Genomic DNA, 26464 nt, shown 5'->3' with positions numbered 1-26464 from the left:
TTACTCACCCCTGCAAATAGTGCAATGGAATTGCTGACCAAACTTCTGGCTGTTTAGAAAGTCACAGCCAAAGCTTCGTAAGTGAAATAAAACATGATGTTTGTTTTAGAAATAAAAATGTCCTGGATTCAGTTCCAAGTGTAGTCCTTGTTGGATAATTTGTAAGGATCTTTCTCGGTCTGTGCGCCTCTCGTCCACCTATAAATATGATCTGTCTCTCCGAATCAGTCTGTATAAATGGGATCACAGCTCTAAACCTCCCCGTGATCCGTACGTAAATTTATCTCCATGGAGACGGATTCGTCAGACCTGCGGGCTGAAAGCCAACCTGCCGGTCTGAGGCTGGTGATAACGCCCCCTCTGCTGTTGGTACGAGCGAATAGCAGCAACTCCACAGCAAATGTTGCAATGATTCGGTCTAGCCACTTGTTTTAATATTCTCTTCAACTCCTTGGCCTCTTCGGCCACCTCCAACTCCTCACTCCAACTCCATCGGAATTATCCCATCCAGTTGAAGTTACTTCAACAGACTTTCGGAAACTTCATGTTGAATCCAACACACATGGTAGAGCTGGAAAGGGGAAAGTTTCCTAACTCTGCACCTTTCTATGTTGGAGCTGACCTTTACCCGTAGTTACATTATTAAAGTTGTTTCCTTCGAGTTTGTTGTGACGCATTATCATCAGTCTTTTTTCCTTCCATTTTCTTCCTCTTTAAACTCGACATTAAAGTTGACATTTTCTGTGTCAGTAAATCAATTTTGAAACATTTGATCTATTTGCAGAGTTTTGGCGAGGGTGACAGATGTTAGAAATTGGCTTATTTTGCTGAGAAGAAATGGATGTTTTGAAGCAGGCTATACAGGACGACTAAAACTGACTCTAAATGGACAAATAAAAGCAAACTACTGTGAATGCTGAAGATCTGAAATAAAAACAAAGTGCTGGAAATACTCAGCAGATCTGGTAGCATCTCTGGAGAGAGAAACAGTTAATATTTGGAGCCCAGTATGACTTTTCTTCAGACCTCAAAGAAGTCCTTCTGTAAACAGAGCTGTGTGATCCCACAACCACAAATAAGAGCAAAGCTGTGCGGTCTTGCCACATCCTTAATGAAGGGGGAGCTCAAGCGGTCAGTGCAAAAGACAAGAATGAAGCATTTGCAACTATCTTCAGCTAAAAGTGCCGAGTGGACGTTCCATCTTGGCCTCCTCCTGAGGTCCCCACCATCTATATTGCCAGTCTTCAGCAAATTTGATTTAGTCCACATAATATCAACAAACAGCTGAAGGCACTGGATACTGCAAAGGCTATGGGCCCTGACAACATTCCAGCAATAGTACTGAAGACTTGTGCTCCAAAACTAAACACACTAAACAAGCTGTTCCAGTACAGCTACAACACTGGCATCTACCCGACAATGTGGAAAATTGCCCAGGTATGTCCTGTACACAAAAACCAGAACCAATCCAAGCCATTACTGCTCCATCAGTCTACTCTCAATCATCAGCAAAGTGATAGAACGTGTCATCAACAGTATTATGAAGCAGCATTTACACAGCAATAATCTGCTCACTGGTGCTCAGTTTGTGTTCTGCTAGGGCCTCTCAGCTAAAAACCTCATTATAGCTTTGATCCAAACATAAACAAAAGAGCTGAACTCCAGAGGTGAGGTGAGAGTGACTGCCCTTGACATCTAGGCAGCATTTAACCAAATGTGGCACCAAGGGGCCTTTGTAAAATTGGTCAGTGGGAATCAGGGGTAAACTCTCCACTGGTTGGAGTCATACCTAGCACAAAGGAAGATGGTTGTGGTTGTTGGAGGCCAAGCATTTCAGCCCCGGGATATCGCTGCAGGAGTTCCTCAGAATAGTGTCCTTGGCCCAACTATTTTCAGCTGCTTCATCAATGACCTTCTCTCCATCATAAGATCAGAGAGGCTATTCAGTGATTATTACACAATGTTCAGTTGCATTCACAACTCTGTTAGATAATGAAACAGTCCATTCCCATATGCAGCAAAACCTGGATAATATTCAGTCTTGGGCTGATAAGTGGCAAGTAACAGTTGTGTCATACAAATGCCAGGCAATAACTATCTTCATCAAGAGAGAATCTAACCTTCTCCACACAACATTCAACAGCATTATCATTGCTGAATCCTGGGGGTTATTGACAAAAAACTTAACTGGGCCAGCCATATAAATAGTGTATCTACAAGGGAAGGTCAGAAACTGGGTCTTCCCTGGTGATTGTCTCATCTCCTGAGTCCCCAAAGCCTATCCACCATCTACCAGGCATAAATCAGGATTGTGATTGAATACTCTTCACTGACTTGGATGAGTGTAGCTCCAACAAAACTCAAGAAGCTCAACATAATTCTGGACAAAGCAGCCTGCTTGATTCGCACCTTATCCACATTAAACATTCACTTTCTCCACTAATATCCACAAGTAAGTCACCAAGGATTCTTCAACAGTAACTTCCAAACTCATAACTTTGACCATCTAGAAGATAAAGAGCAGCAGGTGCCAACTGCATTTTGAAATATATCACTGCTCCTTCATTGTCACTAGGTCAAAATCCTGGAACTCCCTACATAACAGTGTTGTTGCTACACCTCCACCATATGGACTCAGTGGTTCTAAATGGCTGCTCACCACCACCATCTCAAGACCAATTAGGAATGGGCAATAAATACTGGCCTTGCCAGTAATGCCCATGTCCTGTAAACAAATAAAAAGAGACCTTTGAGCCTGTTCCACCATTCAATAATATCATAGCTGATCTGGATCTTAATTCCATCCACCTGACTTAACTCCATTCCTTTATATACCCTTGCCTGGCAAATATCTATTAACATCATTTTAAATTATGATATGAACGAGCCTCTACTGTTTTTTGTGGGAAAGAATTCCATGATTCTGCGAGCTTCTGCATGAAGAAATGTTTCCTAAAATCTCTCCTGAATGGCCTGGTTCTGATTTTAAGGTTATATCCCCTTGTCTTAGCCCACCAGTATAACCTATTAATTTTTCTGAAAATACAAAGGACCACAATCAAATAACCCCTTATTGGAACACAAGTTTAGTTCATGTAATAAGACCATAAGACATAGGAGCAGAAATTAGGCCATTTGGCCCATCGAGTCTGCTCCGCCATTCAATCATGGCTGATAAGTTTCTCAGCCCCATTCTCCCACCTTCTCCCCATAACCTTTGATCCCCTTACCAATCAAGAACCTATCTATCTCGGTCTTAAATACACTCAATGACCTGGCCTCCACAGCCTTCTGTGGCAATGAATTCCATAGATTCACCACTCTCTGGCTAAAGAAGTTTCTCCTCATCTCTGTTCTAAAAGGTCTTCCCTTTACTCTGAGGCTGTGCCCTCGGGTCCTAGTCTATCCTACTAATGGAAACATCTTCCCCACGTCGACTCTATCCAGGCCTCTCAGTATTCTGTAAGTTTCAATCAGATCCCCCCTCACCCTTCTAAACTCCATCGAGTATAGACCCAGAGTCCTCAAACGTTCCTCATATGTTAAGCCTTTCATTCCTGGGATCATTCTCATGAACCTCCTCTGGACCCTCTCCAGGGCCAGCACATCCTTCCTGAGATACGGGGCCCAAAATTGCTCACAATATTCTAAATGTGGTCTGACCAGAGCTTTAGAAAGCCTCAGCAGCACATCCCTGCTTTTATATTCTAGTCCTCTCGAAATAAGTGCCAACATTGCATTTGCCTTCCTAACTACTGACTCAACCTGCAAGTTAACCTTAAGAGAATCCTCGACTAGGACTCCCAAGTCCCTTGGCACTCCAGACTTCTGAATTCTCTCCCCATTTAAGATATAGTCTATGCCTCTAGTCTTCCTACCAAAGTGCATGACCTCACACTTCCCCAAGTTGTATTCCATCTGCCACTTCTTTGCCCATTCTCCTAACCTATCCAAATCCTTCTGCAGCCTCCCTGACTCCTCAATACTACCTGTCCCTCCACCTATCTTTGTATCATCTGCAAACTTAGCCAGGATGCCCTCAGTTCCTTCATCTAGATCATTAATTTATAAAGTGAAAAGTTGTGGTCCCAACACTGACCCCTGCGGAACTCCAATGGTCACCGGCCGCCATCCTGAGAAGGACCCCCTTATCCCCACTCTCTGCCTCCTGCCAGACAGCCAATCTTCTATCCATGCTAGTACCTTGACTCTAACACCATGGGCTCTTATCTTACTGAGCAGTCTCCTGTGTGGCACCTTGTCAAAGGCCTTCTGGAAGTCCAAGTAGATAACATCCATTGGCTCTCCTTTGTCTAACTTACGCGTTACCTCCTCAAAGAATACTAACAGATTTGTCAGGCATGACCTCCCCTTGATGAAACCATGCTGACTTTGCCCTGTTTTACCATGCACTCCCAAGTATTCTGAAATCTCATCCTTAATAATGGACTCTAAAACCTTACCAATGACCGAGGTCAGGCTAACCGGCCCGTAATTTCCCGTCTTTTGCCTCACTCCCTTCTTAAACAGGGGGGTTACATTAACGATTTTCCAGTCCTCTGGGACCCTCCCTGACTCCAGTGATTCCTGAAAGATCACCACTAATGCCTCCACTATCTCTTCAGCTATCTCCTTCAGAACTCTGGGGTGTAATCCATCTGGTCCAGGTGATTTATCCACCTTCAGACCTTTCAGTTTTCCTAGCACCTTCTCCTTGGTAATGGCCACCATACTCACCTCTGCCCCCCGACTCTCTTGAACTTTGGGGATGTCACTCGTGCCTTCCACTGTGAAGACTGACGCAAAGTACCTATTCAGTTCCTCCGCCATTTCTTTGTTCCCCACTACTACTTCTCCAGCGTCATTTTCCAGCGGCCCAATGTCCACTTTTGCCTCTCTCTTACCCTTTATATATCTAAAAAAACTCTTGCAATCTTCTTTTATATTACTGGCTAGTTTACCCTCATATTTAATCTTCTCCCTCCTTATTTCTTTTTTAGTTGTCCTCTGTTGGTCTTTGTAGGCTTCCCAATGCCCTGGTTTCCCACTGCTCTTCGCCGCATTGTATGCTTTCTCTTTAGCTTTTATGCTGTCCCTGACTTCGCTTGTCAGCCATGGTTGCCTCGTCCTCCCTTTAGTATGCTTCTTCTTCCTAGGGATGAATTTTTGCTCTGTCTCCCAAATTACTCCCAGAAACTCATGCCATTGCTGTTCCACTGTCTTTCCTGCTAGGCTCATCTTCCAGTCAATTCTGGCCAGCTCCTCCCTCATGCCTCTGTAGTTGCCTTTATTCAACTGTAATACCGTTATATCTGATTCCAGCTTTTTCCTCTCAAATTGCAGGGTAAATTCTATCATATTATGGTCACTTCCTCCTAAGGGTTCCTTCACCTTAAGCTCCCTTATCAAATCTGCCTCATTACACATCACTAAATCTAGAATTGCCTGTTCCCTAGTGGGCTCCACCACAAGCTGCTCCAAAAAGCCATCTCGTAGACATTCCACAAATTCCTTTTCTTGGGATCCACTACCAACCTGATTTTCCCAGTCTACCTGCATATTGAAATCCCCCATGATCACTGTAACCTTGCCTTTCTTACACACCTTTTCTATCTCCTGGTGTATCTTGTGCCCCACTCCTGACTACTGTTCGGAGGCCTGTACATAACTCCCATTATGGTTTTTTTTACCTTTGCGGTTCCTCAACTCTACCCATACAGATTCTACATCATCTGACCCTACATCATTTCTTGCCATCGATTTAATTTCATTTCTTACTAACAAAGCAACCCCACCCCCTCTTCCAACCTGCCTATCTTTTCGATAGGATGTATATACTTGGATATTTAGCTCCCAGTCCTGATCCCCTTGCAGCCATGTCTCCGTAATACCCACCACATCATACCTGCCAATTTCAATCTGCGCCACAAGCTTATTTACCTTCTTTCGTATACTGTGTGCATTCAGATACAACACCTTCAGTCCTGTATTTCCCGTCCCCTATCTCATTGTCGTCCCTTTATCTGATGTGCTTGAAGTTAGATTCCTAGCCCTTTCCAAACACTCTGTCCTATTTTGTGTTCTGGAGACTTTAATAGCCTCTCCTGGGCTCTCCTTTCTTTTCAGTTTTTTCATAATTTTCCATGAAGTTGAATCCACCCCCCCCACACGCTAACCTGCTGCTTTGTTTCCCATTAGTCATATTTCTTGGAGTTTTACCCTTCCCTCCCCCCCCACTTTCTAGTTTAAAGTCCTGTTGACCACCCTATTTACCCTTTTCGCTAAAACATTGGTCCCAGATCGGTTCAGGTGGAGACCGTCCCAATGGTACAGATCCCTCCTGTTCCAATACTGATGCCAGTGCCCCACGCAATGGAACCCCTCTTTCCCACATCACTCCTTTAGCCATGTGTTTACTTCCCTTATTCTCGCGTCCCTATGCCAATTTGCACGTGGCTCGGGTAGTAATCCGGAGATTATAACCCTTGAGGACCTGTTCTTTAATTTAGTTCCTAGTTCCTGATAATCCCCAAACAGGTCCTCTTTCTGAGTCTTACCTATGTTATTTGTCCCAACGTGGACCACAACAACTAGATCCTCCTCCTCCCTCTCCAATATCCTTTCAAGCCGGTCAGAGATGTCCCTCACCCTGGCACCGGGCAGGCAACATACCATGCAGGACTCTCGATCCTGCTTACAAAGGAAGCTATCAATTCCCCTAATTATAGAATCCCCTACCTGCGTCCGGAGCTCGGACTGCAGCTCATCAATTCTGAGCCGGAGTTCCTCCAGCAACCAACACTTGCTGCAGATGTGGTCACTGCGGCTTGCAATGGGATCAATGAGCTCTTACATCATACAGCTACAGCACATCACCTGCCCAGCCATCTCTACTTAGATAATTAATTTATTATTAGCTTTGCAGTGTTTTTTTTCAAATTTGGTGTAGATTTCCTACCAACCAATCAGGTCACAGCTTTCCTGTGATGTCACTTTTTCAGTTTTGACTTCAGTTACTCTGTGCCCCGAGGTCACCGCTCCGGTGCTCCTGCCTCCGAGTCTGCTCCCTAGAGACAAGGCCGCGAATCCCCGAGGTAAGCTAGATTTATACTCAGCACTCTGGTGCTCCTCCCTCCAGGTCTGCTCCCAGGATTTACTCACCAATCAGCTGCTTTTCCTTTAAAATCCACTTTCAGAAGAATGTCCCTCGCAGGTCTGGTGCACTCCTGAAGGCACTGCCTCTTCCTCTCTCTTTTTTTTTTCTCTCCTCTCTCCTCTTAACCTAACCCTTGGAGCCCTGGTAACATTCTGGTGAATATATGCAGTATTCCTTCCAGGTCTACTACTTTCTAAGGTGACGTACCCTGTTATCTAGCCAGGGCTCTGTCTAGCTGCAGTGAAACTTCATCCCATTTATATTCTAGCCCTCTAGTTGTAAAATCTAACATTCCAATACCTTTGTGATTATTTACAGCACCCAAACTGATGGCTTCAGCAATTTTAGAACAATCCTTTTTAAATAGTTACATATAGAGTCATAGAGTCATTATAGCATGGAAGGAGGCCATTCAGCCATTGAGTCCATGCCAGCTTTCTGTAGAGAATCCCAGTCAGTCCCATTCCCCCACTCTACCCCCCTAGCCCTACAAGTTTATTTCCCTGAAATGCCCATCTAATCTCCTTTTGTCTCTGCTTCCACCACCCTCATGGGCAACAAGTTCTAGGTCATTACCACTCACTGCATAAAAATGTTCTTCCTCACATACCCACTTGCTCAAAACCTTTTATCTTGAATAATGCATAACAAACAATTTCTATTTTCCTTCAGCTCAAAGCTTAGAACAAAGTTTAATTCTTGAAGCAATGATTCTTATACCAATTGTATACAAGAGATAATTTAACCATCTCTCCTTGACACTCAATGGCATTACTATCACTGAATCCCCCACTATCAACATCCTGGAGGTTACCATTGAATAGAAACTGAACTGGACTAGCAGTATAAATACTGTGTCTACAGGAGAAGGTCAGAGGCTGGGAATTGTATGGAGAGAAACTCACCTCCTGATTCCCAATGCCTGTCCACTATCTACAAGGCAAAAGTCAGGACTGTGAGGAAATACTCTCCACTGGCCTGGATGAGTGTGGCTACTGTAACAGTCAAGAAGCTTGACACCATCCACTACAAATCAGCCCGCTTGATTGGCACTCCATCTACCACCTTAAACAGTCACTCCCTCTACCACTGACACACAATGGTAGCAGTGTGTACCATCTACAAGATGCACTGCAGAAACTCACCAAGGCTCCTTTGACAGCACCTTCTAAACTCGTGACATCTACCATCTAGAAGGACAAGGGCAGCAGATGTATAGGAACACCACCAGCTGTATGTTCCCTCCAAGTCACACATCATCCTGTCTTGGAGCTATATCACCATTCCTTCACTTCACTGGGTCAACATTTTGGTACTCCCTTCCTAACAGCACTGTGGGTGTACCTACAGCACATGGACTACAGCCATTAAAGGTGACTTACCACCATCTTCTCAAGGGCAGTTAGAGATGGGCAATAAATGCTGGCCTAGCCAGCGTTGCCTACATCCTGTGAACAAATAAATTAAAAAAACAGCAGGGTGCATTTTCTGCAAGTATAACACAGGTATGAAACCATGTTACTTTGCAGTGAGTCTAACCTTGCCATATGAATCTAAAGTTGGGGCCCAGCCCAATTACAGAATGAAATGGAGAAAGATTCTTTGGGACACTGGGATAGTTTTACTTTTCTTAGCAGTGTTGCTAAGAAAAGTGCCATAAATGGTTTGGAAAGTTCTCAATCCTCAGACACTGTAAAACTGACCTAACCTTATTTAAAAAGTTGTGTGGAGATTCTGCCCTCCCAGTTTCTAAATATGAACTTATGTGAGACAAGTCTGCCAATTGCATCTCTAAGCACATGCAGAACTTTCTGTACAAGGACGTTTTAAGAGTTCCTGGCCAGTAGAAACCAAGCAATGTAAACTAGGTTCTGCCCAGCAGAACCATCCTCAGACTATAACTACAGCATAAATACACATTCAAATTGGACCAACATAAATACAGGAAACTGCAGCAGTTTCTCATGTCCTAATCTGAACCACAATGCAGATAGATCAGACATCTTATAAATCTTGGGCTGGAGCTCCCTCCTTGGGTAGAACCCAGAAATTAAGACTCTAATTACTTGATTTCAATCTCTTATTGCCACAAATTATCTTGGAACCAAATCAATCTCAAATGTTTTGCTAATTTCCTCCCTCATCTTGGTGAGGGAACTTACTGGGCAATCACAGGAATGATGGGCCAAATGGCTTCCCTCATAAATTATCCAAGAGCTTCCCACTCTGTGTCTTTTGGCATCCTCTGAAAGGTCCAACTATCAAGCAGTAACCTCAATTGCCCAATCCTACTCTCTGCCAATCCTGCACTCCTTTCAGGAGCTAGTCTTGTCACCAACCTTCCCATCCTTCTCATAGTCCCAAGCTCTAACAATCTACATTCTGTCAGTAGATTGGCTATGATTGCCTCTCTCCACATCTCCCTCCAAAACATAGGTTCACCCAACAAGACCTTTGATATCCATGAGCTTATTGTAGATGGTTACATAGGCATTATTATCTTAATGATGACACCTTTCCCTGCCTGGCTGTACTTACCACCACTTGAAACACCATGGTGGTGTTGTAGCCCTTATTTCTAAATCACACCATGGCCTATGCCTCTACTCCTCTTACAACTTCCCCTTTGAGTATCTCACTTTGTTCCACCCCTCACGTCTCTCATTTAAAATCCTTGTTCCGTATTGCCCACCCAAGTATCACACCAAGTTTCTCACTGAGATATCTTCTTTGCTTTCCTCCCTTAACCAATGCACTGAATAACTTTTCACCTTCTGTGGTTTCAACCTCCTTCCCAACTCTCTCTCTCTCCCATTAGTACTACTCTCCTTTCCTCCCTAAATTTCTTTCTTCACATAAACTCTCCTACCCATATTCACAGTCACCCCTTGACCGTGACATCTCACCACATCTTACTCCATCATTGAGAATACAATCTCTGGTCATTTCCTTGTATAGCTTTTTATCTGTATTGCCCTACCTCATCTCAAATCCACTTCTTTCTATGTCTATCCCCAAAAAAGCTTTCCCTCAAATCATTTACAGCTGCACTTTCATATTCCCAACTATCCAACCTTTGGCTCACAATTCACCATAACATTTCTGCAGCTACTGATTTGCTAAATTATGCCACCTTTGATGCCTTTGTTCCCACCAAAACCTTGTCGTCACTTCCCAACTCTCTCTCACCCTAGACCAATCTTGTCCAACCAGCAGTCCTATTCAGATAAGTCTAATTCCGTGTTGAATGTTTCAATTGAACCTGCCTCCACCACACTCTCAGACACTGCATTCCAGACCTTAACCACTCACCATGTGAAAAAGGTTTTCCTTATGTCACTTTTGCTTCTTTTGCCAATTACTTTAAATTTATGCCCTCTCATTCTCCATCCTTTCACGAATAGGAACAGATTCTCCCTATCTGCTCTGAGCAGACCCCTAATGATTTTGAATACCTCTATCAAACCTTCTCAGTCTTCACTTCTCCAAGGAAAACAGTTCTAACTTCTCCAATCTATCTTCATAACTGAATTTCCTCACCCCGGAAGCATTCTTCTGAATCTTTTCCGCACCCAGAAGATGCGCTGGGTGACCCCATCAGAGGTCCCCATGCAAGGGCTACATAGTAATTACTCAGGAAGTTTAAACCTCCTCGCACAATTACACTGCACTGGGAAACATCCAAAACTCCAGTTTGAAACTGGAGACTTCGGATGGTTCAGTTTTTACTACCAGAATAGTTACCCAGGAAAAGTTAGAAGAATTAAAAGCACTTCTAACTCCTGGGTAACTATACAACTGACCCCACTTGACCCCCCCCCACTGCACCTCCTAACTATCCTCCTGACCCTGCAACTATCGTCCCGACTCGCTGACAACCCCTCCAACAGCCCCAACAACCCCCATAACTACCCCCACCCCCTGACTACCTGCCCCCCCAACCAATTCCACCCCCTTCACTAAACACCCGACCCATCTTACCCGCTATTGGTCTCCTGACCCATCCTACCTCCACCGCAGACCACCCAATCCCCTCCCCTCCCCTGCCCTCCGCCCCCCCCACACCCCCTGCCCCTATCCTACCCACTTACCTTACACATTTATCTTCTATCTGGCTTCTCAAAGTGTCTGGGGTCTTTAAACTTACCTGCTTTATGACAGTTTTGGACCAATGTCTCTCCATGTTCTTCCTACCAAATGGAATCACTTCACATTTCTCTGCATTGAACTTCATCTGTCACCTGACTGCTCATTCCACCAACTTGTCTATATTCTTTTGAAGTTTTGCACTGTCCTCCGCACAGTTCACAATGCTTCCAAGTTTTGAATCATCTGTAAACTTTGAAATTGTGCCCTGGACACCAAGGTCTAGATTATCAATATACATCAGGAAGAGCAAGGGTTCCCACACTGACTCCTGGGAAACTCCACTACAAACCTTACTCCAGCCTGAAAAACATCCATTCACCACTACTCTCTCTTTCCTGTCACTCAGCCAATTTTGTATCCACATTGCTACTGTCCCTTTTATTCATGAGCTACCATTTGCTCACAAGCCTGTTGTGTGGCACTGTATCAAATGCCTTTTAGAGTCCATTTATTCTACATCAACAACATTGCCCTCATCAACTCTCTGTTATCTCATCAAAAACTCCCACAAGTTAGTTAAACAAGATTTTCCTTCAACAAATCCAAGCTAGTTTTCTTTAATAAATTGTGCAATGAGATAGGATTAATTAATGACCTCATACTGAAGGTATAGTGCTAGGTAGCAGCGATCATAATATGATTGAATTTTATATTCAGTTTGCGGGAAAGAAGAGTGGGTCCAAGACTAGTGTTTTAAATCAGGGCAATTACGAGGGGATGAAAGAACAGCTAGCTAAAGTGAACTAGCAAATTAGGTTAAGGGATAGTTTAATAGAGATGCAGTGGTGGACACTTAAGGGGATATTTCAGAATATGCAGAATTCCAAAGGGAAAAATTCCAAGGGATATAACCATATGGGGTTAACTAAAAAAGTTACAGTTGGTATCGAACTTAAAGAAAAAGCATTTAATTGCACAAAAATGGTTGGCAGATCAGAATATTGGCCAGAATATAAAGAACAGCAAAGAATGACCAAAAGATTGATAAGGAAGGAAAAATTAGAGTACGGGAGAAAGCTAGCTAGAAATATAAAGGCAGATAGCAAGAGTTTCTATAGATATTTTAAAAAGAAAAGAGTTAACAAAGTGACTGTTGGTCCTATAGAAAATGAGTCTGGGGAATTAATGATGGAAAATAAGGAGATGACAGATGAATTGAGCTGATATTTTGCATTGGTCTTCACTATAGAGTAGAACATTCCAGAAATAGGTGAAAATCAGGAAATGGAAGGGAGGGAGGAACTCGGGAAAACGCAGTGTACTCAGAAAATTGTTGGAGCTGCAGGCTAACAAGCCCTCGGGTCCTGATGGACTTCATCCTAGAGTCTCGTGGCTAGTGATATAGTTGATGCGTTGGTTTTAATTTTCCAAATTTCCTAGATTCAGGGAAGGTTCCATTAGATCGGAAAATAATGAATGTAACTCCTTTATTCAAAACGGAATGGAGGCAAAAAGCAGGAAACTACAAGCCACTTAACATCTGTCAAAGGAAAAATGTTAGAAGCTATTATTAAAGACATTATAGCAGGACACCTGGAAGAATTCAGGATAATCAGGCAGCGTCATCATGGTTTTGTGAAAGGGAAATCACCGTTTAATCAATTTACTGGAGTTCTTTGACGAAGTAACATCTGCTGTGGCTAAAGTATTTAAAGGTGGATGTATTACATTTATATTTCAAGAAGGCATTGGATAAGGTGCCACAAAGGTTATTGCAAAAAACATAAAAGCTCATGGTGTAGTGGGTAACATATTCGCATGGATAGAAGATTGGCTAGCTAACAGGAAAGAGGGTAGGCATAAATGGGTCTTTTTCTGGTTGGCAAGATGTCATGAGTGATCTGCCGCAGGGATCAGTGCTGAGGCCTCAACTTTTTACAATTTATATAAATGATTTGGATAAAGGGACCAAAGGTATGATTGCTAAATTTGCTGATGAAACAAAGATGGTAAGATGTGACGAGCACACGAGGAAGCTACAAAGGAATATAGATAGGTTAAGTGAGTGGGCAAAGATCTGGCAAATAGAGTAAAATGTGGTAAAGTGTGAAAATGTCAATTTTTGCAGGAAAAATAAAGCATTTTATCTAAATGGTGAGAGATTGCAGAGCTCTGAGATGCAGAGGATCTAGGTGCCCTAGTGCATGAATCACAAAAGGCTAACATGCAGGTACAGCAAGTAATTAGGAAAGCTAATAGAATGTTATCATTTATTGTGAGGGGAATTGATTACAAGAGTAGGGAGGTTATGCTTCAGTTATACAGGGCATTGGTGAGACGACATCTGGAGTGACCTCCTTCAGTATTGGTCTCCTTATTTAAGGATGTAAATGTGTTAGAAGTAGTTCAGAGAAGTTTACTAAACTAATATCTGGATTGGGCGGGTTGTCTTATGAGGAAAGGTTGGACAGGTTAGGCTTGTATCCACTGAGTTTAGAAGAGCAAGAGGCGACTTGATTGAAACATATAAGATCCTAAGGGATCTTGACAGGGTGGATGTGGAGAGGATTTTTCCTCTTATGGGAAAATCTAGAACTAAGGGTCACTCATTTAGGACAGAGATGAGGAGATTTTTTTTTCTCTCACAGGGTTGAGTGTCTTTGGGACTCTCTGCCTCAAAAGACAGTGGAAGTAGAGTCTTTGAATATTTTTAAGGCAAAGTTAGATAGATTCTTGATAAGCAAGGGGGTAAAAGGTTATCGGGGTAGGCAGGAATGTGGAGTTAAGGTTACAATCAAATCAGCCATGATCTTATTGCATGATGGAGCAGGCTGAAAGGACCAAGTGACCTATTCCTGCTCCTAATTCGCATGATCATAACCCACATTTGCCCATGTGACTATTCATTTTGACCCGGATTATTGTTTCTAGAAGTTCCCCACCACTGAAGTTAAACTGACTGGCCTGTAGCTGCTGTGCTTATCTCTACACCTTTTTGAACAAGGGTATAACGTTTGCAATTCTCCAGTCCTCTGGCACTACCCCTTGCTCTAAGGAAGACTGAAAAATTATGACCAGCGCCTCCACAATTTCCACTTTCGCTTCCCTCAGTGCCCTCAGATGCATCTCATCCAGTCCTGATTCCTTCTCAGCTTTAAGTAAAGACAGCCTATCTAGCACCTCCTCATCAATTTTAAACCCTTCTCATGTCTGAATTACCTCCTCTTTCACCATGGCCTGGGTCACATCTTCTTCCTTGTTCACTGGCACCAAGTCCTGTTCACCATCACCCTGGCTGATCTCCATTAGCTTCTCATTAAGCAACATTTCAATTTTAAAATTCTCATCTTTGTTTAAAATCTCTCCACAGCCTCACCCATCCCTATCTCTGTAATCTCTTACAGCCTTGCAATCCTTTGATGCACCTTCACTCCTCCACCTCTGGCCTGTTGAGTTTAAGGTTGTGTAAATTACTTGAACCTTTATTTGTGTTCTTGATAAGACAGAAAGTTTGCAGACAGTAGCTTTGGTGCAACAAATTAAGAAGATTTATTAGGTAATAAAACATTACTTAACAGCCGAGTGATAGTTTACGAGTCACGCATGACCTTTACTCTCTGAAGTAGCTTGGATATAGGTCAGTATTAGTTCTGTTGTAGTCTGACTTTCTTCTGTTTCTTTTCTTCTCCTGTGAACCTGTACAACTGTGTAGTGGACTCTTTGGAGAGTCCTTTTTATCTTTCTCTAGCTCTTGTATCCAGCATTTCTCCCTTCATAATGAAACAAGTAAAATACTACAGATGCTGGAAAGCTGAAATAAAGACAGAAAATGTTGAAATTTTGCTCCACCTGCTCCACACTGCCCCCCATCCCTCCCTCCCCCACCACCTTCAACAGCATAAAATCCATCACATTTCTACCTTTCTTCAGCTCTGAGTCATACGAACCTGAAATGTTAACACTGTTTCTCGCTCCACAGATGCTGCCAGACCTGCTGAGTTTTTCCAGTATTTTCTGTTTTTATTTCTCTCACCATATTTAGTAAAAGCAAAACTTGCACCATTCATAACATAATCAACATGATTGATACACCATTCACAGCTATATCAATAGATCATTGATACACAATCAATAACTACATCCTGAACTACAATTATTGAAGTGTAAGGCATGCAGACGATTTGGAGTCTCAATTGTTCTTCAGTAACACAATTACAATCAGAGTTTAGCAATACAATCAAAAAATGTAAACAGCCTAGTCATTTCAAATCAGCCTTTTCTGGTCTCATTGTTAAACTGTACATTCCACAGACAGACTCAATTATTTTAAACCATTCTAATTTCCATTTAATCATTATGCATTGTTCTAACTTCTGATCCTTTCTCTCTATAAATGTCTAGTTCATACTCGTGATTCCCAATCATCGTGTGCCATCCTTTATTTATGCTTAACTCAATCAATGCAAACAACAATCTCCCATCAGAACACAACCCAGCAGTTAACTCTTTGCTTGCCAAAAACCCACACATTTATAAAGTACAGTACCTAAAATTCATAGTGCAAGGAAAAATATGTAAAAACCCATTTTTCATACATGAGCATCCCCAATTTTAATCACTCAATCGTCAGTGGCCTTCTTTCGGCTGCCTTCTTTCAGCTGCCAAAGCCCCAAACTCTGGAATTTCCTCCCCAAAATCTCTCCATCTCTCTTCCCTCCTTTAAGATGCTCCTCAAAACTTACCTCCTTGATCAAACTTTTGGTCACTTTCTCTGATATCTTCTTGTGTGGCTCATTGTCAAATCTTGATCGATAACACTCCTGTGAAGCACCTTGATATGGTTTTCGATCTTAAAGGTGCTAGATAAATGCAATTTGTTATTTGAATTTATGATTCTTTGTTCCAAAGAGTGATTCTGTGGAATCATGGAATACAGGTAGATGCAGTACAAATACATATGAATGCAACTTTATTAAAATACCTGTGGAAAACTTTCATAAACTGATCAAACCCACGCATGTTCACTGTCCAGTGATACCCTCAGAGTACCATGCCAGAACTGAGAGCTGGAGATTACATAGGATATGTGGCATAAAACAGGCCATTTGGCCTACATAGTCCATGACAGCATTTATGCTCCATTTGAGTCCCTCCCACCCTTCCTCATCTAAATCTTATCAGCAAAATCCTCTTTTCCCTTCTCCCTCATACTTTTCTAACCTCCCCTTGTATACATCTATACTATTCGCTTCAACCACTCCTTGTGGTAGAAAGTTCCTATTCTCACCACTTTTTGGGTAAAGAAGTTTCTTCTGAATTCTGCATTGGATTTCTTCGTGACTATCTTCCATCGATGGTCTCCAGTTATGCTGTTCCCAAGTAGAAACATTCTCTCCATACCCACTCTATCAAAACCTTTCATAATTTAAAAGACCTCAGTTAGGTCATCCTACAGCCTTCTTTCCTCCTCCGCACCCCCCCACCCCCCCACCCCCACCCCCACCCCACCCCACAAAAGGAAAGAAACCCATCTTATTATATGCATACATAGCCACGGATTCTGGTATCATCCATGTAAATTTTCTCTGCACCCTTTCCAGTGTCTCAATATTTTTATGGTAACCAGAACCTGCATGCACTGCTCCAGTTTATCCTATCCAAGGTTCAATACAGGTTTAGCGTAACTTCCCTACTTTGCAATTCTATTCCTCTAGAAATAAACCCGAGTGCTTGATTTGCTTTTTCGTGGTCTTACTAACCTGTGGCATAACTTTGTTATTGGTGTATCTGTAGTCCGAGATCCCTTTGTTGTTCTTCCCCATCCAGACTGTCACCTTCCAAGTAATGTGACGTCCCCATTCTTCCTACCAAAATGTATGAACTTTCATTTATCTGTGATGAACTTAATTTGCCCATTCTCCAAGTTTGTTCATGTCCGCTGTAATTTTTTGCAGTCTTCTGCCGTGTTAACTATCTCCCCTCAATTTGGTGGGGTCATCCACAAATTTAGAAATTGTGTTTTTGATTCCAAAGTCCAAATCATTAATGCAAATTGTGAACAGCAGTGGTCCCAATACTTGCGGGATGTCACTACCCACCCTCCACCATTGTGAATAGCTACCTTTTTCTTCTACTCCCCGCTTTATGGCTTGAAACCAGCTAGGAATCCATTCTGAAACTTGTCCCCTGACCTTATTCATTAGTCTGTTACAGGTGTCACAATCCAGTGAGGGACTGTTAACATTTAAATAGAAACCCGAACACCTTGTTTTAACAATAGAACTACACAAGATTTCACTCTTTTTAAAAATAAAGCTTTATTGCATATAGATCAAATTAAACAAAGCAAATACAAGTTAACACTATCGCTTATAATTATGTATGTTATGCACTTATGAGAGTGACTGCTCTTGACATCAAGGCAGCATTTGACCAAGTGTGGCACCAAGGAGCCCTAGCAAAATTGGATTCAATGGGAATCGGGGGTAAAACTCTCCACTGGTTGGAGTCATACTTAGCACAAAGGAAGATGGTTGTGGTTGTTGGAGGTCAATCATCTCAGTTCCAGGACATTGTTGCAGGAGTTCCTCAGGGTAGTGTCCTAGGCCCAACCATCATCAGCCACTTTATCCTTCCATCATAAGGTCAGAAGTGGGGATGTTCGCTGATGATCGCACAATGTTCAACACCATTCGTGACTCCTCAGATACTGAAGCAGTTCATGTCTAAATGCAACAAAACCTGGACAATATCCAAGCTTGGGTTGACAATTGGCAAGTAACATTCATGCCACACAAGTGCAAGGCAATGACCATCTCCATTAAGAGAGAATCTAACCATCGTCCCTTGACATTCAATGACATTACCATTGCTGAATCCACCACAACCAACATCCTGGGGGTTACTACTGACCAGAAACTGAACTGGACTAGCCATACAAGTACTGTGGCTACAAGAGCAGGTCAGAGGCTAGGAATCCTGTGGCGAGTAACTCACCTCCTGACTCCCCAAAGCCTGTCCACCCATCTATAAGGCACAATTCAGTAGTGTGATGGAATACTCTCCACTTGCCTGGATAAGTGCAGCTCCAACAACACAAGAAGCTTGACACCGTCCAGGACAAAGCAACCCACCTGACTGGCACACCATCCGCAAACATTCACTTCCTCCACCACTGGCGCACAGTAGCAGCAATGTGTATCATCTACAAGATGCACTGCAGGAATTCACCAAAGCTCCTTAGACAGCACCTTCCAAACCCACAGCCATCTAGAAAGACAAGGGCAGCAGGATAGATGGGAACATCACCACCTGGAAGTTCCCCTCCAAGTCACTCACCATGCTGACATGGAAACATATTGCTGTTCCTTCACTGTCGCTGGGTCAAAATCCAGGAACTCCCTTCCTAACAACACTCTGGACGTACCTACACCACATGGACTGCAGCAGTTCAAGGCAGCAGCTCACCACCACCTTCTCAAGGGCAATTTGGGATGGGCAATAAATGCTGGCCCACCCAGCCAAGACCACATCCCGTGAATGAAGAGAAATAAAAATCTCATGAATAAATATAAAAAACACTAGCTGCCTGTGCTAACCATCCTCCCATATGTACTATCACCACTTGCAACTACACTACTTTAAAAAGCAAAAGCTTTTTAAAGCACTGGCATATGCCAGTAACCCAACATCTCTCGCCTGGCCATTTATTACTATATTCTTTTTAGAATGAATATATTCAGTGTAATTCTAATGGTAAGTTATCAGTTCGCTCATGAGAATCAATGTTTCCAATTTTTCAAAAGCAATTTTCTATTGCAGCATGCAACTGACAAACAAGAGGGGCTAATACTATTTGAAACAAAACTGAATTAGAGTAATAAATCATGGATTCACAAAAGAAAATTTTAGGGAAAGGAAAAGGCCATTCAGCCAAAGAAATCTACAGTTGATTGACCTCAACACCCAGCTTCCTGTGTTTGAACTCCCTCAATTCCATCTATCTCTGGAACTATGTGGCTAGCTGTTAATCCATTAATATTTTTGCATTAAATAGGCTTTCCCAGCAACTTATCCCATGTACACTTTGTAAAAGTTCTACCGAATTCCTTTCCTCCCAATTTTCTTAAAATTGTTTATTTTTTAATTGTGTGAGAAAAATAACGAGATCAACTTCATCAGTCCCTTTCATAATCTTGCTTTAAGTCATGTCAGTTTTTTTCAAAGACAATAGAGTAACCTACTCAGCTTTTCTCATAACAGTCAAGGCACTGCTAGAAATTAAACACAGTCTAAAAGCTTGTATAGGCTTTTCACTTATCTGTCCATTGTGCTTTTAAAGCAACAGTTTGAAGGTTTAAGCATAAACCTGGTCTGATTACAGGCTGACCAGTGGTGAAAATCATAGCAAATAGGAGGATACACATTTTCTTCTCTGAACGAGAAGCAGAGAAAACAACAGTTACAAAAAACAAATTCAGAGACCTGAAAGCAGGAAGTCCAAATCATCCAACATCTAGTGAGTTTAAGTTTGTATTTAAGCCCTCGAAGAATCTGGATTCAATTACTGAAATTATTTTTTTTTAAGAAAAAGGCATTCAAACCCAATTTAGGTAACTAAAGTTAAGCAGTTGAGCATACATCTATACTAGAACCATTAAAGAACAAAGTACTCAAGGGTTTTACTTGATTGACAATGTTTTATTAACACAAAATAAAAATTCCCTGCCCAAGTAGGGCAAGTTCTTACACACACATTTCAGGATAAACGCATCAGTACTCACCCAAACAAAAACTGTGCAAATAAAAGTGAAACCAGTTTTAGCACAAATGATAACAGAATCAAACATTGTGTACATGAAAAATGTGGGAAGCCAAGAGCTGGATTAATGTGAGGTTTAGCTACAAGCATGACATTTACGATAAAAGGGAAAATTTTGTGTGTTTAAGATGAATCTCTCAGTACTGTGCATATATGAAATAAAAAACTTGACAGCAATATTGTTAGCCACATGGCACACACTATTGAGATTGCAGATTCAGAGCTTTTTGGCACAATGAACAATTGACTAGGTCTAAGCAGTTGGATCATTTTTCTATATTGCTGAACATGACTGCCTTCCCCTCCCACCTCCCAAAAAAGCTGGAGATGGGAGCCAGATGCTTCCAAGTATCATAGGGGGGGAAATAGAAATAGTACTAGTTTTGCTAAGAGTACTAGGAAAGGGAATACTTCTGCATTGTAAAACAATAATCAAAATCAAAAGCTTAAATTAAGACCAGTAAAGGAGTGCGTCTTATTCAAGTCCTAATGCACAACAGTTTAAAATTCAAGCAGCATTTATTCTGCAAATTTGCATGGTAGTGAACAATTTTGCTGTTGCATTTCAGTTGTTTTAGTATATTTGCAATTGTATTTAACTTGTGTTAGAAGATTGCAATTTAAACACAAAATTCTCTGCCTTTTATACAAGATGCACATTATATTCTGATGACATGCCACTCAAAATAATCTGCATAGCATTCAATGTCTTTCAGTAAGTCAAAGGACATCAGTAATGTCAGTCTATGCTTTGAACAATTGTAAAGTTTGAATTTTCCTGCCTCACGTCTCATGTTGAGATTCTTCTTTCCTCCTATCTCCTAAAAATCTGATATTCCATAGCAACATTTTTGATGTTGAAAGCTCTTATCAAGCAATTGGAAATCAGGATTCCTATTACCTTATAGTTTGGTCCCCATCACTTAATGCATAAGGTGGGACTCTACTTCAGTGTTGTGCTATATTTCAACAATGATACAACCACTTAATTGAGTGAAAAATAAGAACCAACATGTAAATTTAGGCAAATGTAGATAGCAATTAACTATAGTGTGAAGATTGGCTACTGAACTAAAAGATGAAAGGCAGAATTTTGTTTATATACATATTCATTGAGTTCTGTATACCTTATTTTTGTATGTAAGGTTGTGCATTGAGCAAATAGTAATTAAGCAAAGAATGTGCATCTTTGGACTTTCTCCACTGCTTGCGGCTCACCCTAATTCAAGAAAAGTATGCACCATGAGGTTTTTATTAAGGAAAGACTTAGTTCCTCTTGAAGTGGGAAAAACTAAAATGAATACAATCTTGTAACCACTTTAAATCCCCTGAACTGCTAGGATTTAACTTTTGAAAAAGAATCTTGCTCACAATGTATCATATATCATTTGTACCTCTCAAGCAGACAAAAGCTTTTCGCCAAATGCCGCAATCCTTAGTATAATGGTAGAGGTATTGGCATCACAACTCTTTACAATTACAAATGCAAATACACGCCTTTGACACCAAAGCCAACACATGATCCATCTTATTAGCTCTTGGCTAGAAACAGGAGGCAGACCCTCAATGGAAAAGCTAATACTTACTGGCTGTCATGCAAAATCATATATTCTATTGACATGGTTTATGTTCTTGGGTGAAAGCAATGAATCATAAGCTCACAGAGTAAACACATAATTCATTCTCTAACCCAGAAGAACTAGCCACTATTACCTAAAAAAAAGGGACAAGACTCTCAATTTCATTAGAACTGCTTAGTTTCACAATTGCCTATTTGAAGTTTTAAGCAAGTTCATAAAATGTAATGTCAAAAATAACAATGGAAATTATATTACAATAAAATGTCAAAGTTAAGATATTCAATATATAAAACAGGTATAGTAAAATGCTCTTAATGGACTGTGGCGCAATGATTTTATATGTGCATTTACAGCTGTAGTGTAAACAAAGGATATTTACAACATGGACAGGATAAGTTTAGTTGTCATGACTGGAAAAATCATAAGGAACAAGAAAAAAATCTTCACAATTCTCACAGTAAGACGATAATTTTGAGTTTTAGAATACTTCTACAAAATCTCAGATAAAAACATTTCCCAGTCACATAAACAATGTGCCTCAACACTAATTTCATAGAAACTTCCTATTGTATCAGTTGTGACAATTACACAACAGCCATCTCTTTTCTGAGTGAAGTAGGAAATTAAGTACCAATATAAGTACCTAATTGATTTTTGTGCAATAAGTTTTTGCCACTTAGTTGCCTGAAAATGTGGCAGTGGGCTTTCATTTTACCTGCCAAGGATGGATTCAAACTGGCATTAAGCATCTAACTAGATACATGAAAATCACATTAAGCATTTTAAATGGAATAATTGTCCAGCATATTTTAATTACATATTATGGCCACTAAACATCTAAAGAAAAAGTACTTGAAGACAATCTAAATTTCCCTTTTCTAAGCTAAGTATGTTTTGAATCAAAGGTTAAACTGTGGCATTATAATGTAAATAAAAATATTCTGCATTGTGTTTAAATGAAGATAATAGTCCCTTCTGTTCAGTATTTGCAACTGCCGTTCAACAATCTGTAAAATCTAAGATTTAAAAGCCAGTCACTATTAAATAGAACTAAAAGTAATTATCTTGAAAGACTTTCAGCAAAGGCAGTACAATTATTGAGAACTAGTGGTACTTCTGCTGAAAAGTAAAATTATTCAATGCAATTTCAATAAGGAATCCCATCTGGGACACATGATCCACAACAAAATGTTAAAAACCCACTAATATTTACTCATGAAATAAAGACCATTGCACAATGGGCCAACTATTTTGAGCAGGAATGCCTGAATTAGCATGAGGTTTTCTTACTAAGTGAACCATTTTTTATAACAGCATCAAGAATGTGTTTGCCTAAAGTTAATCCCTGTCAAGAATCTTTTGATTGAAGCCTTGAGTTTTGTTTACCCAATGTATTAACACGTTTCTCAAAGCTGAATAAGTGCCTTTGGAAATATGCTTCTTAAAAGCAAAGTAATTGCAGTACTCCTGTGTGTCTAATTGCTTACCTGCAGTGTAAACATGAATCTTCAGCGAGGAAGAGTGACATATGGAGGTTTGCTTTACTGAATTGGAGTTAGTGTACAGACAACTGCTGACCTCAATTTTGCAGCATGTTCATTCCAGCTTCAATTGTTTAGGTAGAAACTGAGCATACAAGAGATTTTTCTGGTGATAGATCAGCTCACTTTAATTTTGCCTGAGTATATCTTGATGCACATTCTGAAGTTGTTTAGGTTTTACAAAAGCCCACAAGTGACTTAACAGTAAAAATCAAGTATTGACTTGTAATGGTCATTACTAAAAACTACTTTTAAAAAATGTTCTACATCCTGAATGAAATGTCAAAATTACATTATTCATCCTGTACGCAACAGATTAATGCTCTATGCACCAAAGGTTTATTATTGTTCAGTTTAAGTTGTCAGGCACTGAAATATTTTTGTTAAATAATATAAAGTTTGAAGTCTAAATGTCATCTTTAGAATAGAACTAGCCCTCCCCATACCACTTGCAGGAATTTCCAGGATTCTGAGTAACATTTGATTGAAAGGCTTCAGCCAGTGGAATCAATAACCAATTAATTATTAGAATTTAAAACAAATGATCTTAGAAATAATTTTTAAATAAAATAGGAAAGCATTGTAAAACATTTTCATCCCAAAGTCAAAAGTTGCTGCCCCTTGCATTTTGTTTCACAGCAATTTGAATGCCAGTCTAAAAACCATTTCAAAAAAGCTAAGGAAAAAAGGCCTCCTGAATATTAACATTTATTCATTCAGAGCTTTCAGTTTCTGATATGCAGTTGGATATAGAAACCAATGGCATGCTGGTTCTTCATAGATCAGGAGAGGAGGGGCACGAATACTGGTAAGGTCCGTTAACCTATGAAAGAAATGCAGAGAGATGGTAATTTCAGTTTCCTCTAACTTAAATTTTCTTTCATCTGCCACACTAATTCCTTCTTTAGAAAGGCAAGACTATGTTCAAAAGCCTTTTCCCTTAGTGCACCATTGACTGACATATATTGCTAAAATACTCCTACTATTGTAATACACTTAACTGCATGCAGTTCCCATTTATTCAGAAAGCTTATTGCTAAAGTCACAATCACAATATTTGACATACCAACTATTTAAACTTTCCATAATAATTTCCGTAATTCTGTGGTAATGAGAATCACCAGATTACAGCAAGAAATTCTTTCCATTTGTAAGGATTTTTCTTTCCACTTTAGCTTGTGTAAAATGTTCATATCTCCTGGAAAAAACCTCAAGAAGAACAATCACCAGTTCAGATTCTGCACAAACAGCTCTTTTTTTTCAGTCCACCATTCTCCTTAAGGCAAATAGCGAGACCAGGGAGTGGGAGCTCAGGAGCATCCAAGCTTTCGTCATAGGTTCACTCAAAATAATTCCAAAATATTGAGGTTTTCTAGGAACGTCAAGCTTAGATTAAGGCACAGCAGTGTCACTTTTATGTTCTCAAACTAATAATCTAGAGTCCTTAGTGTTCAAATCTTATCCCTGCATTTTCAAGTTTTTAATTCAGTTTAAATAATTTGCGGAAATAAAAACCAGGTATCAGCAAAATGACCATGAAGAAGCTAGGGAGACGGTTAAGTTTGAGTTATTTCCTCAGCTCAAATTGGATTCCCTTGTTCTCAGATAAATTCAAGTTAGATAATTGCAATATTTATTCTTTTGGGAAAGAGCGGGGTGCAGAGAAAGAGAGGAAGTGTGGTGTTTTAACAACAGTCACTGTACTGGACATGCAATTTTGGAAGTGAGCTAAAGTAGACAGCTATTAACCCAGGAATTTTTATTTTTAATTGGTAATGCAAATTCAGCTCCCTCATACTGAGTTCAGGAACTTCACAGCTCCAGTTTCTCATATGCCCTCCCTTAATCATTTGTCTGCTTACTCCGCTACGGAGTGGTGAATCATGAGTGCTTGTCTCCATTTGCCTAGTTTCTGGTAAGGTGGGACTAGGTACAGACCAAGATGGGAAGTGAATGAAGCAAAAACTCAATGGACACCTGCAAGTTGGCTTACAGAGAACTGTCATACGTTCGGTAGCAGGAAACCTGCATTTTTTCTTGACTCAAGAAACAGTGAATCACTTCAAACATAAATATGGTACATCACTCCAGTCAGGTTTTCTTATCTGAAGTAAAACTTTTTATACTCCACCAACTTTGGCCAGTTCCAAGACGTCCCCCATATAGCATAAAGAAGTTCCCTATCTAAATTGAGATGGCCAAACTGCAGATCATAATCGGGGGGGGGGGGGGGGGGAAAGTAAATGCTGAAGGATCTGGAATTGGACAATTGATTTTCAACTTCTGAAAAGGAAATGAACATTCAATAACAAATTTAATAACTGGTATTAAAATGAAATACTACTTTTTCAAGTAAAAAAGTTTAAACGTTTAAAAAGTTTAATAGGACAGAATTACCCTAGCATCATACTCCAGTACAAAGGGCGGAATGTCAATCTGCTCTGGGGAAATGAACGCAAATAACTGAGGGAGGGTTTCAACATGATGAATTTTGTCCTTTAACCCAGAGACAGAAAAGGTTGTGAACATCCAGGTCATCACCTAGGTAAGCAAGAACATAATAGAAAATGAGCCACGAATTTGAAATTTGCAATTTTTTTTGTATTATACTTTAGTTAGATTAGCAATTAGACTGAACAGTTGCAGGGGTAACATCATTCTGATAATTTTATTCTGCAACATTCTGGAACCTTAAAACATTTGAAACTGCTGCATACTGCACACAATTAAACCGTGGAAATAAGATCAATGAGATAAGAAGATAAGTTTTCGTTAAAAGGTATCTCTATCATTTGACCTGGAACAATTATCCTCTAAAGGTTGTAAACTGTACTTGCTACCTTGCAGCCCTTTCTATTTTGTCATTTTTCTAATGATCAACCTCATTTGAGTGATGGCATAAATATCTACGGTTCACACTCACGATCAGCAGCTGTTTCTCAGCCTTTCTGAATTTTTGGAACTGGCTGTGGAACCCAGGAGCAAGAAAATAAAGCAAGTCAAGCATATTTAAACAAAATGAAGAAAAGATACATTACGTTTAATTATATTTTTAAAATATAATTAGGATGAGAATTAAGCAGACAGAATAAACATGATTTAAGTATTTAAATTTAATTGGCAATTTAGAAATCCTAACTAAAATACTTATGACTAACATGATAGAAATAAAACTATTCCTGAGACAATAAGACTACGGGAGGAATTTTCAGTTTCTGAAAGTAAGTGCCGTGGTGCCTGGGTTCACGACGTGTTTCCCACTGGGCAGCGTAGCGGG

The 26464-nt window shown here is 40.5% G+C and overlaps 2 protein-coding genes across 11 annotated transcripts in view; both read right to left on the bottom strand.

Annotated features, from left to right (window-relative positions):
* The window catches only part of tent5c (terminal nucleotidyltransferase 5C), a 128337-nt gene extending 127848 nt beyond the window's left edge, over nt 1-489 (bottom strand). For 3 of the 10 annotated variants that reach the window (XM_078559634.1, XM_078559632.1, XM_078559633.1), the window contains exon 1: nt 9-261. The gene's annotated coding sequence lies outside the window, so the exon portion shown is untranslated. Of the gene's footprint in view, nt 1-8 lie in introns of all 10 variants that reach the window. The other 7 variants (XM_078559638.1, XM_078559637.1, XM_078559640.1 and 4 more) reach the window with 4 other exon arrangements.
* A 22804-nt stretch (nt 490-23293) lies between these two features.
* The window catches only part of gdap2 (ganglioside induced differentiation associated protein 2), a 47270-nt gene continuing 44099 nt past the window's right edge, over nt 23294-26464 (bottom strand). The window contains exons 12-13 of the mRNA XM_078559631.1: nt 25585-25728; nt 23294-24010 (exon numbers count right to left, since the gene is read on the bottom strand). Of these exons, the coding sequence (XP_078415757.1) occupies nt 23963-24010; nt 25585-25728 (192 nt within the window). The 3' untranslated portion in view covers nt 23294-23962. The remainder of the gene's footprint in view (nt 24011-25584; nt 25729-26464) is intronic.

The sequence above is a fragment of the Cetorhinus maximus genome, chromosome 16 (assembly GCF_964194155.1).
Source record: "Cetorhinus maximus chromosome 16, sCetMax3.hap1.1, whole genome shotgun sequence".
Lineage (NCBI taxonomy): Eukaryota > Metazoa > Chordata > Chondrichthyes > Lamniformes > Cetorhinidae > Cetorhinus > Cetorhinus maximus.
This window is presented reverse-complemented; position numbering and strand designations above follow the sequence as displayed.